This window comes from Rhinopithecus bieti, unplaced genomic scaffold (genome assembly GCF_001698545.2).
Source record: "Rhinopithecus bieti isolate Rb0 unplaced genomic scaffold, ASM169854v2 scaffold_18477, whole genome shotgun sequence".
NCBI classification, from domain to species: domain Eukaryota; kingdom Metazoa; phylum Chordata; class Mammalia; order Primates; family Cercopithecidae; genus Rhinopithecus; species Rhinopithecus bieti.
The window spans coordinates 968,423-988,340 of record NW_016809209.1 but is presented as its reverse complement, the minus strand read 5'-3'; the positions used below and the strand labels follow the sequence as shown (position 1 = coordinate 988,340).

The 19,918-nt window shown below is 46.2% G+C and overlaps 1 protein-coding gene across 2 annotated transcripts in view; it reads left to right on the top strand.

Moving 5' to 3' along the window:
* Window positions 1-19,918, top strand: part of BLTP2 (bridge-like lipid transfer protein family member 2) — a 32,763-nt gene that overhangs the window by 3,113 nt on the left and 9,732 nt on the right. For both annotated transcript variants that reach the window (XM_017888863.1, XM_017888864.1), the window contains 19 exons: window positions 1,002-1,125; window positions 1,664-1,788; window positions 2,044-2,111; window positions 2,226-2,371; window positions 3,044-3,162; window positions 3,270-3,433; window positions 3,592-3,850; window positions 4,518-4,723; window positions 6,379-7,471; window positions 7,906-8,097; window positions 8,241-8,443; window positions 8,591-8,709; window positions 8,830-9,050; window positions 9,752-9,942; window positions 10,073-10,172; window positions 10,315-10,517; window positions 13,479-13,773; window positions 18,281-18,438; window positions 18,706-18,912. In XM_017888863.1, coding sequence (XP_017744352.1) covers window positions 1,002-1,125; window positions 1,664-1,788; window positions 2,044-2,111; window positions 2,226-2,371; window positions 3,044-3,162; window positions 3,270-3,433; window positions 3,592-3,850; window positions 4,518-4,723; window positions 6,379-7,471; window positions 7,906-8,097; window positions 8,241-8,443; window positions 8,591-8,709; window positions 8,830-9,050; window positions 9,752-9,942; window positions 10,073-10,172; window positions 10,315-10,517; window positions 13,479-13,773; window positions 18,281-18,438; window positions 18,706-18,912 — 4,193 coding nt within the window. The remainder of the gene's footprint in view (window positions 1-1,001; window positions 1,126-1,663; window positions 1,789-2,043; window positions 2,112-2,225; window positions 2,372-3,043; window positions 3,163-3,269; window positions 3,434-3,591; window positions 3,851-4,517; window positions 4,724-6,378; window positions 7,472-7,905; window positions 8,098-8,240; window positions 8,444-8,590; window positions 8,710-8,829; window positions 9,051-9,751; window positions 9,943-10,072; window positions 10,173-10,314; window positions 10,518-13,478; window positions 13,774-18,280; window positions 18,439-18,705; window positions 18,913-19,918) is intronic.

Below are 19,918 nucleotides of genomic sequence, written 5' to 3'. Positions count from 1 at the left end.
ATTACAGGCTTGAGCCACCGCGCCCGGCCTTTCTTTTTTTTTTTTTTTAAAGACGGATTCTTGCTCTCTCGCCAGGCTAGAGTGCAGTGACATGATCTCGGCTCACTGCAACCTCTGCCTTCTGGGTTCAAGCAATTCTCCTGCCTCAGTCTCCTGAGTAGCTGGGATTACAGGCACCTGCCACCATGCCTGGCTAATTTTTGTGTTTTTTAGCAGAGACGGGGTTTCACCGTGTTAGCCAGGGTGGTCTCGATCTCCTGACCTCGTGATCCACCCACCTCTGCCTCCCAAAGTGCTGGGATTACAGGCGTGAGCCATTGTGCCCGGCCTCGTACTATGTGTTTTATATACAGTTGACCATTGAACAACACAGGTTTGAGCTGTGTGGATCCACTTATATGTGGATTTTTTTCAGTAAATACAGTTGGCTCTCCATATGTGTGTGTTCTGCATCCACAACCAAATGTGAATGGAAAATGCAATATTTGCAGGATATGAAACTCACTGATATGGAGGGCTGACTTTTTATATACACGAGTTCCCATAGGGACAACTGCTGGACTTGAGTATGTGCAGACTTTGGTATCTGCAGGGGGTCCTGGAACCAAAGCTCCAAGGACACCAAGGGATGACTGTATATTCTCTCACTAAATGCTCAGCACTTCACAAATAAGGAAACTGAAGCCTAGGAAGGTTAGCTAGGTAACTTGACTGAAGTCATACAGCTAGTCAGTAGTAAAAATGAGATTTAAATTATTTGGCTTAAGGTCCACATTCTTTTCATTTACCAACCTGCTCCTTGTACTCCTTAGGTTTTTAGAGACTGGAGAAGTACAGCAGGTGCCTGGATCTCTGGGGCATTCGCCTTGTGGTCCATCCAGCTTAGGCATTTGCTTAGCCTACTTTATGTGGGAGGATTTGGCCATAGAGGCCAGGGCATTTCGGGAGAATTGAAAGTGTTAAGAATTGATGGTTCTTGTGTTATTCATTCATGTTTTCAGAGGTGACAGAGGACTTGGTTGAGCCTACTCTGCCTGGCCTGTTCCTCCTCCAGCAGCTGCCAGACCAGGTCAAGGTTAAGATGGAGAACACAAGCGTGGTATTGTCCATGAATAGTCAAAAGAGGTGAGGTCTCTCCCAACACAGAAGATAGGAGAGTGATAGTGGGAGCTGTATGATGGTATCTCTATAACCAGCCTAGTAGTTGCTGAGCTTGTCTATGGGGAGAAAGGAAGTAGAAATGGTTACATCCATGTAGTGTGGGAAGAATAAAAAAAAAAAAATTATTACTAGTTTTGAGATGGAGTCTCGCCCTGTTGCCCAGGCCTGAGTACAGTGGTCCGATCTTGGCTCACTGCAACCTACGCCTCCCCGGTTCAAGCGATTCTCCTGCCTCAGCCTCCCAAGTATCTGGGACTATAGGCGCATGCCACCATGCCCGGCTAATATTTTGTATTTTAGTAGAGGTGGGGTTTCACTGTTTTGGCCAGGATGGTCTCGGTCTGCTGACCTCGTGATCCCCCTGCCTTGGTCTCCCAAAGTGCTGGGATTACAGGCGTGAGCCACTGCACCGGCCAAAAAATAATTATTTTTAAAAAATAAAAATAAAATAAGTAGGAATGGTATGTCACATCTTCCTGAGCCAGAATCTTTCTCGATCCAGGCACCTGACTTGGACTCTGAAGCTGCTGCAGTTCCTGTACCACCGTGATGAGGATCAGCTGCCTCTTCGAAGCTTCACAGCAAACTCTGATATGGCACAGATGAGCACTGAACTCCTGCTGGAAGGTTCATGGGTCAGGGTACTGGTACTGAGCGAGAATGGCAGGACTAGATACTCTCTTTGCTCATGCCCCATGTGGACTCCTTAATCTAATCTCAGTGTAACTGGAGAGCGGAAGGAGGGAACATACTGAGAGGAAATAGCCCCAGCTCACAAGTTTTGATGACAGTCTGTTTATCCCTTTGCTGGCTTCTGACCCTCTCCCAGTTTCTCTTGCCCTTCCAGTGCTCTCCTCTGATCTGTCCTCTCGCCTTTTACAGATGGGTTGTTGCTGTCCCAGAGTCGCCAGCGCATTGTCTGCCTCAGCTCCCTCAAGGCTAATGTGCAGGTGTGATGATTGTGGTACCAAGAATTGTTCCTTTCTCTACTTTCCCGCTACATTATTTCATTATGAGTTTGTGAAATAAAACCCAAGCCCACAGTTCTGGTCTTCTTATTTCAGGTGACCACCATTGACCTCTCAGCCTCCCTAGTTCTGAATACTTGCATCATTCACTACCGGCACCAGGAATTCTCTCACTGGCTGCACCTGCTAACACTGGAAACCCAAGGGTCAAGTTCACCTGTTCTTAAGCAAAGGAAAAAAAGGTCAGTCTGATCTTTTTCAGCCACCATCTTATCAGTTGGATTCCCTGGGATTCTTTTGGTCCAAAGTGGCATTTTGTGTTAAATATGTATTTGGTTGTTTGACCTCCTCAAATCTGAGTCTCAACAGCAATCCTGTTTTATGTATCTTTCCTATTAGACTAGACTCCTTGATGGCAGAATGTTGTCCTCTTTGTTTTTATGTACTCGGTGCTTAGCGTAGTGTTTTATACAAAATAAATGTTTGTTGAACTGAACTTAGATGATAAGGAATGTCTTTGTCTTGTCTGCCTTAGATTGTAAGGTGGCAGTCATGTCTTTGTGTAGTGCTTCTATTGTGCTGCACAGAGAACTTAAGGTTATGGTTTAGAAGTGATGCTTCTTGGTTATTTTAGGTTCAAGCATATGATATTGCTGGTGTTCATTGTATTTGGCCTATGAAAATGACAATTTTATGTGAGTCAACCTAATATCTTTCTGGGGTTCCTGCAGATTACCGTTAAGAGTAGCAATAAACTGATGAGTTCAGCCTTTTATCTTCTAGGTGTATCCCATCCTAAGAATCACAATAAAACTCTAAATTCTCACTCTGATTTTAAGAGCTTCAGAAACTGTTCCATGATAGGAAGCTGCAGTTCTTTTCTTACCAAACAATGATGTCTTGTCCCTATGCAGAACCTTCCCCCAAATCCTGGCTCCCATCATCTTTAGCACCTCCATCTCCAATGTCAACATTTCCATTCAGCTTGGAGATACACCGCCTTTTGCCTTGGGATTCAATTCTATCTCTCTGGGTAAGGCTCTCAGATGGAAAAGGAACAAGAATCTGTCCATTAATGCAGCTAGGCCCAATTCATGGCCACAGTGGTTCCATGCAATCCCTCTTCTCACTTTTGTTCAGATTACCAGCACCTCAGGCCACAAAGCATCCATCAGCGGGGTGTCCTGACTGTGGACCACCTCTGCTGGCGTGTGGGCAGTGACTCCCACATTCAGCGGGCACCACACCCACCCAATATGCATGTTTGGGGTGAGGCACTTGTTCTGGACTCCTTCACACTACAGGTAGGTGGGGGCTTTGGTGAATAGGGGCCTGCACAGCTTTCCTCATCCTGTCATGCATCAGAGCACTGAGCATCCTTTTGGCAGCAGGAAGTGCATTAGGGAATTATAAAACTGTGTGCCTCCATACTTCTAATGGAATCCGTCTGCTTCTTCTCTAGGGTAGCTATAACCAGCCTCTGGGCCTGTCCAGCACCCAGTCAGATACCCTCTTTCTTGATTGTACCATTCGAGGACTTCAGGTGGAAGCATCAGATACCTGTGCCCAGTGTCTGTCTCGTATCTTATCCCTGGTGGGTCCACAATCTGGGAAGTCAGCTGTCTCTAGGCACTCTTCATTTGGGGAATCTGTGTCATTACTGTGGAAAGTGGACTTGAAGGTCGAAGACATGAACTTGTTCACCCTTTCTGCCTTGGTTGGTAAGTGGGAAAAGGAGTCTATGCTGAAGTGTGCTACTTGGGAGACTGAGGCAGGAAAATCACTTCAACCTGGGAGGCAGAGTTTGCAGTGAGCTGAGATGGTGTCACTGCACTCTATCCTGGGCAAAAGAGGGAGACTCTGTCTCCAAAAAATAAAATAAAATAAGTAAATAAATATACTGAAGTGTGTAGTGTGTAACCTAAGCAGATTATGTTGGTTTAGTTTGCTCCTTCTCATTTGATGAAGCTGCTGAGCTGGAATTTTTCTGAATTAGAGGCACAAGATGCCTGAAAGTCTTGCATAAATATCAGGCTTCTTGATATTTCTTAAGGGCTTATGAAAGGCAAGTACTAAGCAAGACATAAAAAGACAACCTTAATCTAGTCAAGAGAGATCCATATAGCTTTTTATTTCCTTGTGTGTTTAGTTCTAGAGAGTAAATGGTATGTCTCTGTGCAATTTGTAGGAGTTAAGGAACTTCTTTGGCTCTGCCAAATCCAGTTAGGTTAAGAGAGGAAAGGGAAAGTTTCCTTAAAACCTAAGGAATGAACTTCGGGAGGCATGAGGAATAAAGATAATTAAGGGAATAAGTGAGAAAGGTGAGTGAGGACTTTTGTTGCCCTTGGAGAGCTGGGAACCAAGGCTGACGTGGGTTCTGGTTGTTAGGTGCTTCAGAGGTACGACTGGACACCCTGACTATCCTGGGCAGTGCAGAGACCTCCACTGTGGGAATTCAAGGACTTGTGTTAGCGCTGGTGAAATCAGTCATGGAAAAGATGCAACCCTGTTGCAAGGCCCCTGACATCCCTACCCCAGTGCTCAGCCTTTCCATGATCTCCATCACCTATCACAGCAGCATCCGCTCTCTGGAGGTAATGTTCCTGTGGAGAGGTGGGCCCAGGCTGGTTTTTCCCTCAGCTTAGACCCTTTCTCTGTCTTTTTTTTTTTTTTTCTTGTCTTTTCCCAAAACAGAGTCTCACATGTTGCCCAGACTGGTCTTAAACTGCTGGGCTCAAACAGTCCTCCTATCTTGGCCTTCGAAAGTGCTGGGATTACAGGTGTGAGCCACCACGCCCAGCCTCTCTTTTTAACTCATGTTGTGATTTTTTATAACTCTTATGTTTATAACTTTCTGTGGAATTTAAAATACATGCAAAACTAGAGAGAATATATAAGCTTTATATACCAAGATTCAATAATTACCAATTCATGACCAATTTCTTTTAATTATACTCCCACCAATTTCCCCTGCCTCAGGCTCTGGGATTATTTTGAAGTAGATAAGTAGGTATCAGACATATATAATTTCAACTATAAATGTTTCACTATGCATCTCTGAAAAATAAGGGGCTTTTTAAAAATAATGATCTGGTGCCATTTTGCTGAAGCCCTCAGCCCATCAAAAGACTGGAAGGAGTCAGACGATAGAGGCAGTGGCAGGTTTTGAGAGGCTTTCCAGTATCTTTATCCTCAGGGTAACAGATGGACATGGGATCCTCTTAGGAGGAGGGTGGGCGTTTTCTTCTTTGTCAGACTTCACCTTTGGAAACTGAAGAGTTTCCTTTTTAGAGACTAGAACTTGAAAATTTTCTATCCTGGAATTTTACTTTTCTCTGTCCACTTAGCTATTCAGAACTGACTTGGTTTTTATTTTTTATTTTTATTTATTTATTTTATTTTTGAGACGGAGTTTCTCTGTGTTGCCCAGGCTGGAGAGCAGTGGTGCGATCTCAGCTCACTGCAAGCTCCGCCTCCTGGGTTCACACCATTCTCCTGCCTCAGCCTCCCGAGCAGCTGGGACTACAGGCGCCTGCCACCACGCCCGGCTAATTTTTTGTGTTTTTTTAGTAGAGACGAGGTTTCACCATGTTAGCCAGGATAGTCTCGATCTTCTGACCTCGTGATCCACCCGCCTCAGTCTCCCAAAGTGCTGGGATTACAGGCGTGAGCCACCGTGCCCGGCCCCTGACTTTGTTTTTCAAGCTGACAAAGACACTACTCCCTCCTTGATGCATATTTTTACATAAGTCAGCTGCCATATTGACTTGTGTGCTCAGTACTTTATTATGCTTTATTTTGAGAATTAAATTGATGCAATCAATTCATGAAACATTTTCAAGTTGACTGTTGCGGTGGTTACTAGACAGTGTAGTTGCTGATAGAAGGGTAACTCATAAGCAGAAACATGAAGGCAGATGATTTATTGAGTGCCTGCTGTCTATACTGAGCGTACTATGGTAGATACCAAAGAATGAAAACACATGGTCTCTATTTTCAGACAATTTAGAATCCAGTTGAGGAGAACTTGAAAAGTGTAAGTACTCTTAAATGTAAGAGACTAACAACTGTTAGCTCAGCACATTAGTGCTGACAGGAACAAAGCAAGGCAGTAATTAATGTGGTTACTCAGGAATAACTTCTGGGTGGAGATGGTTCTTGAGCCAGGTATGCATGTGTCATAATCCTTGCCATCTCTATTGTTTCATGACATGGTAATTGACAGATCCTTTTCTTCTGCTCCCTAAAGGTTCAGTGTGGTGCAGGGCTGACCTTACTTTGGAGTCCCCCAGATCACATGTACCTGTACCAGCATATCCTGGCCACTCTACAGTGCCGAGACCTACTAAGAGCCACTGTGTTTCCTGAGACTATACCATCCCTTGCACTAGAGACTTCAGGAACCACTTCTGAGCTAGAAGGCCGTGCCCCTGAACCTTTACCTCCAAAGCGGCTGCTAAACCTAACCCTGGAGGTGAGCACAGCCAAACTCACAGCTTTTGTAGCTGAGGACAAGTTCATTACCCTGGCTGCAGAGAATGTGTCACTGAGCCGGCATGGAGGTTCCTTGCAGGCATACTGTCCAGAGCTGGCAGCTGGCTTTGATGGCAATAGTATCTTCAACTTCAAGGAGGTGGAGGTGCAGCTGCTGCCTGAGCTGGAAGAGATGATCCTCCACCGGAACCCCTTCCCTGCGCTGCAGACCCTTCGGAACCGTGTTTGGCTTCTCTCCCTCGGCTCAGTCTCAGTGGAGTTTCCTTATCAGTATGACTTTTCTCGAACTCTAGATGAGGCTGTGGGAGTTCAGAAGTGGCTGAAGGGACTGCATCGAGGGACTCATGCTTGGGCCTCTCCAGGCCCTGTCCCGCTCCCACCTGATCTACTCTTAAAGGTTCAGCACTTCTCATGGGTTTTCTTGGATGATATTTTTGAGGTGAAACTTCATGATAACTATGAGCTGATGAAGGATGAAAGTAAGGAGAGTGCCAAAAGACTGCAGCTACTGGATGCCAAAGTGGCCGCCCTTCGGAAGCAGCATGGGGAGTTATTGCCTGCCCGCAAAATTGAGGAGCTCTATGCCTCTTTGGAACGCAAAAACATTGAAATCTACATCCAGCGTTCCCGTCGTCTCTATGGCAACACACCCATGCGCCGGGCACTGCTCACTTGGAGCTTAGCAGGGCTAGAGCTGGTAGCTCTGGCAGATGCCTCTTTCCACGGTCCTGAGCATGTGATAGAACAGGTTCAAGAGCTTGATCCAGGCAGCCCTTTTCCCCCTGAGGGAGTAGATCTTGTCATTCAGTGGTGTCGAATGCTCAAGTGCAATGTCAAGACCTTTCTGGGTAAGTAGTGTTTCCCTTATTTGCAGACCCCGTGTTTGCCCGCTCAGCTCTAGGGAGCTCTCTGAGTGATTTCAGACGAACTAGGTTATATGATTATATTGGGAACTGTGCTGTTTTGGATGGGTGGAGTGGGATGGGTGGGCTTCCCTTCCCTTTCTTTGTTCCTAAATTTCACCCTGAAATTGCTTATCTAACATAAAGGGAAAGCTAACACAGTCATCTTTAAGATTATTGTGTCTCTTGGATCTCAGTGCTATGCCCTTAACCTTCTGCCCCAGGGTCACTGTCATTTTTCAGCTTGCTGTCAACTGCCTGCCCTTGTTCCCTCAATTGACTTTGTAAATACAGATGGGTAAAATAATGGTGAGGAAAAAGGCCCGAGAGTGCTCAGACTGCCCCTGAGTAGCCAGTGTGTACCCTTCCTCTGGTAACAGTTCGGATCAGAGACTATCCACGGTACCTGTTTGAGATCCGTGACTGGCGGCTGATGGGTCGACTTGTGGGCACCGAGCAGAGTGGTCAGCCTTGCTCCCGTCGGCGTCAGATCTTGCACTTGGGGCTTCCGTGGGGTAACGTGGCAGTGGAGAGGAACATGCCCCCACTCAAATTCTACCATGACTTCCACTGTGAGTAGAGATGGGGCAGTTGGTTTGGCTGAGGGACATTTGTGATGGGTGAAATAGGAGATTAGCTGAGGCCCTTCTGGAGTGAAGAAGGAAGAGAAGGGTAATGTTGTGAACAAGTTATAGCCTTTGTTCCTCTACCCCAGCGGAAATATTCCAGTACACAGTGGTATGGGGCCCATGCTGGGATCCAGCCTGGACACTGATTGGCCAGTGTGTGGACCTCTTGACCAAGCCCTCAGCTGACCCCAGCCCACCTTTGCCCTGGTGGGACAAGAGCCGTCTTTTGTTCCATGGAGACTGGCACATGGACATTGAACAGGCGAACCTGCACCAGCTGGCCACTGAGGTGAGGGGTGTCTTGATACTTTTTTCCTATCAGGATAATATGGTTGAAGCCTGTATAGCACATGTGGGAAGAGAGAAAGATGCTGATACGGGAGATGAGGATGGTTTTCTTACCTATATCTCACCAAGTTCTTGGGGGTGGTCATAGGATCCATACAACACAACTGAAAATATGCACTGGGAGTGGAGCCACCTGTCTTTTCATTGGAAACCTGGTCAGTTTGTGTTCAAGGGTGACTTGGATATCAACGTGAGAACAGCCTCTAAGTGAGTGGAGTGAAGGGAGGGTCCTCCATGGGGTGAGGGACTAAGGTTGGAGGGAGGGGGAAGAGCCAAGGGGAAGTGAGTGACCAGGGCACTGAGGGCTGGGGCTCCGTTGTGAGGCAGGTATGACGACTGCTGCTTCCTTCACCTGCCTGACCTCTGCATGACGCTGGACCTGCAGTGGCTGTGCCATGGGAACCCCCATGATCACCATAGTGTCACTCTGCGGGCCCCAGAGTTCCTGCCTGAGGTGCCCTTGGGCCAGCTTCATGATTCCTACCGGGCCTTTCGCTCGGAGAACCTCAATCTCTCCATCAAGATGGATCTGACTCGGCACAGTGGAAGTGAGGCTTGGGCCTGGGGTAGTGGGGAGGAAGGGCTGGGAGGGCAGGCATGGACACTGGGGACTTTAGCTTGACCCTCTGGGGAGGGGAGGGGAGGGGAGAAGGGCAAGGGAGAATCTAGGTTAGGACTTTTTTTTTTTTTTTTTGTGGGGAAAGGGTTGGTGTCTTAGACCTTTTTGGCTGCTATAATAATAATACCACAAGTTTGGTAGCTTATAAACAACAAACGTTTATCTCTCACAGTTCTGGAGGCTTGAAAGTCCAAGATCAAAGAACTGACAAATTCAGTGTCAGTGAGGGCCCATTCCTCATAGATGGTGCCTTTTTGCTGTGTCCTAATATGGTGGAAGGAGTCAGTGAGCTCCCTTGGACCACTTTTAAAAGGGCACTAATCCTATTTACGAAGGCTCCACCCTCATGGTCTAGTGACCTCCCAGAGGCCCACCTCTTAACATCATCACCTTAGGGGTTAGTATTTCAACATGAATTTTGGGGAGATGCAAACATTTAGACCATAGCAGTAGGGGAAAGCAGAGAGCTTAGATCCTTGAAAGAAGAGGGAGTGGGGGATGCTGAATGTGAGGCTAGGTGCTGTTTGGATTTTGGATTTTTAAACTTCTACAACCTGCAGCAAGGGAAGGATTTAGCTTTACCTCTGTGTTTCATCCATAACTAGGAAATGTCTGTCCTTCCCTTTGCAGCAATATCCCAACCCCGAATTCTGCTATACAGTAGTACCCTGCGCTGGATGCAGAACTTCTGGGCAACTTGGACTAGTGTCACAAGGCCTATCTGCAGGGGAAAGCTCTTCAGTAACCTGAAACCCAGCAAGAAGAAACTTGGTCAGCACTACAAGCAACTTTCCTATACAGCCCTCTTTCCCCAGCTGCAGGTAAGGTACTGATGTCCCTGCTGACGTCTTCACTTTATTCTGCTTCTAGTTTTCTTGTTTCTCATACTGAGTCCCTTAATCATCCCTCTCATGCCATCCTTTGTTCAGTGTTATGCTCTCTTGTTGCCAGGTACATTATTGGGCCTCATTTGCCCAGCAACGGGGCATCCAGATTGAGTGCAGTCAGGGCCATGTCTTTACTCGGGGGACTCAGCGGCTTATACCTCAAGGTAAAATCAAAGAGTCCTTTCATTTCTCCTATCCTGTTGCTTGTTGTTTTTCCCTTTCTCAGTTCCATTCCCCTCCTCCATCTCTGTCTTACACTATCCTCTGAACTAGTCAGCATGGTCTCTTTGTGCCTCTTTTTCTCAGCAGGCACAGTGATGCGGCGCCTTATCTCTGATTGGAGTGTTACCCAGATGGTGAGTGACCTAAGTCAGGTGACCGTTCACCTGATGGCCTCACCCACTGAAGAGAATGCTGATCACTGTCTTGATCCCTTGATAACAAAGACCCACCTGCTGAGCTTATCCTCCCTCACCTACCAACGGCATAGCAATCGCACAGCTGAGGAGGTACTTCCTGACACAGTTTCTTTATTACCTTATTTGTATTAGTAGGTATCTCAGCCTACTTGGACTGCCATAACAAAATACCAGAGACTGGGAGGCTTATATAACAAAAATTTATTTATCAGTTTTGGAGACTGGGAAGTCCAAGATTAGGATACCTGCATGGTTGGGTTCTGGTGAGGGCTGTCTTCTTGGCTTGCAGATGACTGCCTTATCTCTGTCCTCACATGGCAGAGAGGGAGAGAGAGCACAAGTGTGCATGAGTGCTCTGGTTTCTCTTATTGTAAAAGCACTAATTCTGTCATGAGTGCCCCACCCTCATGATCTCATGTCATTACCTCCCAAAGGCCCATCTCCAGATACCATTACATTGGGGGTTAGGACTTCAACATGTGAATTTGGGGGGAACACAATAGAGTCCATAGGAGTAGGTTGCAGGCGAAGTCCCTGGTAATGTTTCTCATTATATTCCAAGCATGTATGTCATTACTTTATGACAGACTCACTTGATTTAGCTGTATCAGCATCCCTCTTTTCGAAAATACCTTTTCTTTCTCTCCTAAAAATAGTATCTTACTCTTGAGGAAATAGAGTAAAATTTTTTCCTAACACTGAAAAAAAATTGGTACGGACTTTTCCCCCAATTAGGGAAGGATTTTAAGTTGAAATTCTCAAGTCATTTAAAATACAGTCGGGGAGGGCTGGGTGCGGTGTCTCATGTCTGTAATCCCAGCACTTTGGGAGGCCGAGGCGGATGGATCGTTTGAAATCATGAGCTCGAGACCAACCTGACTAACATGGTGAAACCCCGTCTCTACTAAAAAAAACAAAAAAATTAGCCGGGAATGGTGGTGCATGCCGGTAGTCCCAGCTACTCGGGAGGCTGAGGCAGGAGAATCTCTTGAACCTGGGAGGTGGAGGTTGCAGAGAGCCGAGGTCGCACCACTGCACTCCAAGCTGGGCGACAGAGCAAGATGCTGTCTCCAAAATACAAAAAACAAAACAAAACAAATAAAATACAATGGGGGCTGGGCTCAGTGGCTCACGCCTGTAATCCCAACACTTTGGGAGGCTGAAGCAGGTGGATTGCTCGAGCTCAGGAGTTTGAGACCAGCCTGGGCAACATGTGGAAACCCTGTCTCTACCAAAAATACAAAAAATTATCTGGGTGTGGTGGCATGTGCCTGTGATCCCAGCTACTCGGGAAGCTGAGGTGGAAAGATGGCTGGAGTCTCGGAAATCTAGGCTGCAGTGAGCCGTGATCGTGCCACTGCACTCCAACCTGGGTGACAGAGTGAGACCCCACCTCAAAAATAAATAAATAGGCAAGGTGTGTTGATGGCTAATGCCTGTAATCCCAGCACTCTGGGAGGCCAGGGTGGGTGGATCTCTTGAAGTCAAGAGTTCCAGACTAGCCTGGCAACATGGTGAAACCCTGTCTCTACAAAAAATACAAAAAAATTAGCCAGGCATGGTGGCGTGCACCTGTCGTCCCAGCTACTCAGGAGGCTGAGGTGGGAGGATAGTTTGAGCCCAAGAGGCAGAGGTTGTGAGCCAGGATTGCACCATTGAGGCTGGGTGCGGTGGCTCACACCTGTAATCCCTACACTTTGGGAGGCTGAGGCAGATGGATCACTCGAGGTCAGGAGTTTGAGACCAGACTGGCCAACATGGTGAAACCCTGTCTCTACTACAAATACAAAAATTAGGCCAGGTGTAGTGGCTCACGCCTGTAATCCCATCACTTTGGGGTGCCAAGGTGGGCGGATCATTTGAGGACAGGAGTTTGAGACCAGCTTGGCCAATATGGTGAAACCCGATCTCTACTAAAAAATACAAAAATTTGCTGGGCGTGGTGGCGGGTGCCTGTAATCCCAGCTACTTGAGAGGCTGAGGCAGGAAAATCTCTTGAACCCGGAAAGTGGAGGTTGCAGCCAGCCAAGATCGTACCACTGCACTTCAGCCTGGGTGACAGAGTGAGACTTTATTTCAAAAAAAATAAAATAAAATAAATAAATAAATAAATAAATAAATAAATAAATAAGCAAGCAAGCCAGGTGTGGTAGCACATACCTGTAATCCCAGGTGCTTGGAGACTGAAGCATGAGAATCACTTGAACCCGGGAGGCGGAGGTTGCAGTTAGCCAAGATCATGCCACTGCACTCCAGCATGGGTGATGGAGTGAGACTGTCTCAAAAAAAAAAAAAAAAAATCACACCACTGCACTTCAGCCTGGGAGACAGAGCCAGATTCTGTCTCAAATAAATAAACATATTTTAAAAATAAAGTGGGACCAGTCACAATGGCTTGTACCCGTAGTTCCAGCTACTTGGGAGACTGAGGCAGGAAGACTGCTTGAAGCCAGGAGTTCAAGACCAGTCTGGGCAAAATAGACTTCCATTTCTCAAAAAAGAATTTTAGAGGAACTCTATTTTTTAATAACAAAATACAGTAGGTATAGTTCAAATTTAATATAACACACAAGCCAAGACCACTTAGTTTTTCTTTCTCCAGGGTCTGTCTCCCCACCACACCCAGCGAATTTCTTTTCTTTTTTCTTTCTTTTTTTTTTTTGAAACCGCGTCTCTCGTTGTCACCTGGATTGGAGTGCAGTAGTGTGATCTCGGCTCACTGCAACCTCCGCCTCCTAGGTTGAAGTGATTCTTCTGCCTCAGCCTCCCGAGTAGCTGGGTTTACAGGTGCCAGCCACCATGCCCAGCTAATTTTTTGTATTTTTAGTAGAGATGGGGTTTCACCAGGTTGACCAGGTTGGTCTCAAACTCCTGATCTCATGATTTGCCCGCTTCAGCCTCCCAAAGTGCTGGGATTATGGGCATGAGCCACGGCACCTGGCCAACACGTTTCTTATTCAACAAACTTTTATCACTGCTTTTGTGGAACAGCAGCATTGGGGGCAATTTCCATGCTACCTGAAGCCTTGAAGTCCTTTTCCTGTTTCGTAGGAGCTCTCTACTCGTGATGGGGATCCTACCTTTCATACACATCAGCTGCACTTAGTAGATTTACGGATTTCCTGGACAACTACCAATCGAGACATTGCCTTTGGGTTATATGATGGCTACAAAAAGGCAGCTGTACTCAAACGTAATCTCTCTACGGAGGCCCTGAAGGGGTTAAAGATTGATCCACAGATGCCAGCCAAAAAGCCAAAGCGGGGTGTCCCAAGTAGTGCCTCAGCCCCACCTCGTGCTAACACTCCCAGCTTCAGTGGACGGCCTGATAAGGGGTCATCGGGAGGTAAGCTTGGGGAGATGAGACTTTATGGGTTTGCGTTTAGAACATGGATATGGGCTTGGACAAGAGTTTGAAAAGGACTGAGTCATGGCTGCTTCCATCTATGTGCAGAAGTGAAACTATCATTTTTCCTTCTTAGGCCACCTAAGTCTTATATATTAAGTAACAGTGATGTTGGGGCATTAAATGGTCTGGTCCCGTGGCCAGAAGATAATCAGAAGGAGAGTGATGGAGCCAAAACAAGATGAGTAAGGGAAAGAAACAAAGTGATAAATGCCACAAGAGAGAAATAAAAGAAAATGGGAGTTAGCCGGGTACAGTGGCTCACTCCTGTAATCCCAGCACTTTGGGAGGCTGAGGTGGGTGGATCACTTGAGGTCAGGAGTTCAAGACCAGCCTGGCCAACATGGCAAAATCCCATCTTTAGTAAAAATAATACAAAAAAAATTAGCCAGGCAGGGTGGCATGTACCTGTAATCCCAGCTACTTGGGAGGCTAAGGCACGAGAATCGCTTGAACCCAGGAAGTGGAGGTGACAGAGCAGGACTCCATCTCAAAAAAAAAAAAAAAAAAGAATAAGGGGCCGGGTGTGGTGGCTCATGCCTGTAATCCCAGCACTTTGGGAGGCCGAGGTGGGCAGATCACGAGGTCAGGAGATCGAGACCATTCTGGCTAACATGGTGAAACCCCATCTCTACTAAAAATACAAAAAAATTAGCTGGGCATGGTGGCGGGTGCCTGTAGTCCCAGCTACTTGGGAGGCTGAAGCAGGAGAATGGCATGAACCCAGGAGGCGGAGCTGACAGTGAGCTGAGATTGCACCACTGCACTCCAGCTGGGGTGACAGAGTGAGACTCTATCTCAAAAAAAAAAAAAAAAAAAAAATGGAGTTACTACTGACAGGAGTGAAGGGGGGAATACCATCAGGGGAGAGTTGATTGAGGAAGTAGCATTTGAGCCAGGCCCTGAAAGCTTAATGTGGTTTGAACATGTAGAAATGGGGTGGAAGGGCAATCAAGGCGGAGGGAATAACCTGAGTAGGAGTGGAGTTTGAAAGCTTAGTGTGTTAAAAGGAGAATCTTGAAAAACCCAAGCTCAAAAGTGTTTTTTCTGTTCTCTCACTCAGAAACAGTTGACACAGAAGACTTCTGTGACCAAATGTGTGGGAATTTTTTCCCAACCAATAAGCAAGCAATTAATTCTGCAGCGGACACCAGTTGGGTGTCCTTTAATTCAGTTCAATTCTGACACTATCTACCTGGGGATAGCATCAGATGCCAAAGGTTGATGACTCAGTCTCTAAGCCCCCCGCCCCTTCCTTCATATGCCAGTCACAGGCTACAGGTTGCTTTATCTGTGCTTCTCACCACCTGGCTATAAACGGGTTCCCACGACCCCCTCCTTGGGTTCAATTAATTTGCTAGAGCAGCTCACAGGACTGAAGGAAACCTGTTTACTGGTTTATTATAAAGGGTATTACAAAGGATACGGATGAAGGGATGCATAGTGCGAGGTATGGGAAGTGGCGGGAAGCTTCTATGCCCTCCCCAGGCAGGCATGCTACGCCTCGGGAGCCTCTACATGTTCAGCTATCCAGAAGCTCTCCAAATCCGGTCCTTTTGGGTTTTTAATGGAGACTTCATTATGTAGGCATGATTGATTAAACCACTGGCCATTGGTGATTAACTTAGCCTTCAGCCCCTCTCTTCCCAGGAAGTATGTGTGTGATGGGGGTGGGGCTGAAAGTTACAACCCTTTAATCCTGCCTGGGTCTTTCCAGTGACCAGCCACCATCCTGAAGCTACTTAGGGGCTGCCAGCAACCAGTCAACTCAGCATACAAAAAGACATCACTTTGGAGGCACTAATGATTTTAGATTTTGTATGCCAGGAAACAGGGAGGACCAAATATGTATTTCAGTGTCACAGAGAGTAAACAGTCTCTTTTAGTTGACAGAAAGAGTGAGAGAAAGGACTAGAAAGGAAAGCTGGGGTAGATCACCAAAGACCTTTCATATAGGGCTAAGGAGTTTTTGGTCCTTGTACAGTAGGCAGTGGTGAACTACTGAATGTTTTTGAATATGGGTGTGTCATCATTTTATGAAGACAGATCTGGCAGTAGTGTGTAGGAGGATTGGAGAGGAAGAAACGAGGTGGGGAGACAAATTAGGAAACTATTATGGTGTCTCAGTAAGAAGCATTGAGGGCTGGGGCCAGGCACAGTGGCTCACACGTGTAATCCCAGCACTTTGGGAGGCTAAGGGGTGGATCACTTGAGGTCAGGAGTTGGAGACTAGCCTGGCCAACATGGTGAAACCCTGTCTCTAGTAAAAATATAAAAATTACCCAGGCGTGGTGGTGCTACTCGGGAGGCTGAGATGGTAGAATTGCTTGAACCCGGGGGCGGAGGTTGCAGTGAGCCAAGATTGCGCCATTGCACTCCAGCCTGGGCAATAAGAGTGAAACTCCATCTCAAGAAAAAAAATAAAAATAGGCCGGGCGCGGTGGCTCAAGCCTGTAATCCCAGCACTTTGGGAGGCCGAGGCGGGCGGATCACGAGGTCAGGAGATCGAGACCATCCTGGCTAACATGGTGAAACCCCGTCTCTACTAAAAAAATACAAAAAACTAGCCGGGCGAGGTGGCGGGCGCCTATAGTCCCAGCTACTCGGGAGGCTGAGGCAGGAGAATGGCGTAAACCCGGGAGGCGGAGTTTGCAGTGAGCTGAGATCTGGCCACTGCACTCCAGCCTGGGTGACAGAGCGAGACTCCTTCTCAAAAAAAAAATAAAAAAAAATAAAAATAATAAAAATAAAAATAAACATTGAGGGCTAGAACTAGGTAAAGGCAGTGGGAATGGAGATAAGATGGATGGAAACATTATTGTGCATATGGGAGAACTGGCCACTGGTTGGAAGGAGGAATTAAAGGGAGAAAATTATAACAACTTGATTTTGAGCATGATGGATCAGAAATAGAGCCTGGGACTAAACAGGTTTGGGGAGGTGTAGGGTTGTTAAGTTCAGATTTGGGCATGCTGAATTTGTGTCACTAGTAGGCTATCAATATAATGTCTAATAAACAGCTGGAAATTAGGGTCTAAAAGCTTAGGGCTATAAAGATAGATATTTGGGAATTTCAGCATAGAGCTACGAGTTATTGCCAAGGATATTATAATAATTGCTTACTGTGTGGTAGGTACTCTGCAAAATATTTTTATGTATTATGCCATTAAATTTTCTTTTTTCTTTTTTCTTTTTTTTTTGGGGGTGGGGGGATGGAGTCTTGCTCTGTCACCAGACTGGAGTGCAGTGGCGCGATCTCGGCTCACTGCAATCTCCACCTCCTAGATTCACGCTCTTGTCCTACCTCAGCCTCCTGAGTAGCTGGGATTACAGGTGTGCGCCACCACACCTGGCTAATTTTTGTGTTTTTAGTAGAGACGGAGTTTCACCATGTTGGCCAGGATGGTCTCAATATCCTGACCTCGTGATCTGCCCACCTCAGCCTCCCAAAGTGCTGGGATTACAGGCGTGAGCCATTGTGCCTGGCCCCATTAAACTTTCATAGCAATCTTATGAGAGAGTTACTCTTTTACAAATAAGGAAACTGCGACACAGAGAGGCAGACTGCCCAAGGTCACAATACAGACAGACTAGTTTGATTTTGGAGACTGTGCTCTTAACCATACACTCTGTTACACAAACCCATTAAGAGAAAGAATAGGAAAGAGAAGGGAACATGCCAAGGATGGATCTGAGGAGCTTAGACCTCGGAGAAGGGAGAGGGCCTGGAGACATAATCAGGGGAAGCAGCAGACCTAGGAGAACATAATGACATTGATGGCAAGAGAGTGGTTTCAAGTGGAAAAGAGTGGTCAAATAGTGTGTAAAATAATACGAAATGAGAAAAGGAATAAAATGGGGGCAAGGGAGAGATCATAGAGTAATACTTAAGAGAAAAAAGTGTTACCTAGCATTTCTCAGTTTCTGCTGGGAATCTGTACTCTTATTAAAATTGAAGGGAGGCCGGGCGAGGTGGCTCACGCCTGTAATCCCATCACTTTGGGAGTCTGAGATGGGCGGATCATCTGAGGTCAGGAGTTCGACACAAGCCTGGCCAACATAGCGAAACCGGTCTCTACTAAAAAACACAAAATTAGCAGATATGGTGGCACGCACCTGTAGTCCCAGCTACTCAGGAGACTGAGGCAGGAGAATCGCTTGAACCAGGAGGTGAAGGTTGCAGTGAGCCGATATCAGGCCACTGCACTCCAGCCTGGGCGACAGAGCAAGACTCCGTCTCAAAAAAAAAAAAAGGGAAAATGAAATAACCCTTGTTTTGTCTTCATGAGTCAAGGGATGGGCTGGGCTAGAGTTCTAGGTTTGGGAGGATGTATTCTAAGCCCTTATCTAGCCAGATAAATTGAGGGAAGATCAGTTTGGCTCTGGAAAGGGAAAAGTCTTTCCCTTTGAGACTGTGACCTTTCCCTGCTTCCTATTTCTCTGCCAGGTGCTTACATGTTGCAGAAACTAATTGAAGAGACAGACAGGTTTGTAGTGTTCACAGAAGAGGAATCAGGCATGAGTGACCAGTTGTGTGGCATTGCTGCCTGCCAGACGGATGACATATACAACCGAAACTGCCTTATTGAACTGGTCAACTGTCAGGTACCTTCTCTTTACAAGTTACCTCAACATCAGGCTAGATCATGATCATATTGTTCACCTTCCCCCACCTCTAAATGTGAATGGGTGAATAGAGCTCCAAAAAATTTGTCCTTCTCATAGGTATCATAAATAATCACTTCTATGTCCAGACGCCAGTAAAATTTACTCAGTAAGCCAGTTAGATCTAGCTGCAGTGGTTGATACAGTGTGCTCACTAATCTTCTCATCTTCCTTGGTAGCTTAACTCTGCTTCTATCTCTGGCATAGATGGTTCTTCGTGGAGCAGAGACAGAAGGCTGTGTCATTGTGTCAGCTGCCAAAGCCCAACTGCTGCAGTGCCAGCACCATCCAGCCTGGTACGGTGATACATTGAAGCAAAAGACATCCTGGACTTGCCTCTTGGATGGCATGCAGTACTTTGCCACCACTGAGAGCAGCCCCACAGAGCAGGATGGCCGACAGCTCTGGTTAGAGGTTAGTGAGTGGGTTTGTGAAGGCCCATTGTATTCCTGGTTTTCCATAGACTTTCTAATGGCTGGAATATTATTGACAGTAACCTACTGTTACTAGCTTAGCAGAATAATGAGGCTGATAACACCTTGAATGTGGGCAGTCTCTGGTCTGGAAGCATGTAGTACTTTTTTTTTTTTTCCTCATGGTGTTCTATTTCATTGCAAAAGAAATTCTCATTTCCCAGAACTAGTATAAAATGGACTGGAACTTTTTTACTCTTTAAGATTGCTGATCCCTATTAATGTTCACACTAATCAGCAGGCAGCCAAGAAAACAGGCAGTGACTCAGAATTTTCGATAAGTTCACTATCTGCCCTTTCTCTGTCCTCTCATGAAAATGACTGATTGGTTATTTCAGCAAGGCAGTGAGGTTGAATGAAAGACTGTCTAGGAGTCAGGTTATGTGAGTTCTAATGATAGCTTTCCCATTATAGTAGCCATGAGCTCTTGGACAAGTCACCTTTAATTGTGAAATGGAATTGATACTTCACCCTCACAAGATTGTTGAAAGGATCACATGATAAGGTGCTTTGAAAATATAAATATAGCCGGGTGCGGTGGCTCAAGTCTGTAATCCCAGCACTTTGGGAGGCCGAGATGGGCGGATCACAAGGTCAGGAAATCGAGACCATCCTGGCCAAAACGGTGAAACCCCATCTCTACTAAAAAAATACAAAACCTAGCCGGGTGAGGTGGCGGGCGCCTATAGTCCCAGCTACTCGGGAGGCTGAGGCAGGGAATGGCATGAATCCAGGAGGCGGAGCTTGCAGTGAGCTCAGATCCGGCCACTGCACTCCAGCCTGGGTGACAGAGCGAGACTCCATCTCAAAAAAATATATATATATATGTATATATATATGTATATATGTGTATGTATATGTGTATATATGTGTGTATATATATGTGTATATATGTGTGTATATATATGTGTATATATGTGTGCATATATATGTATATATGTATGTAT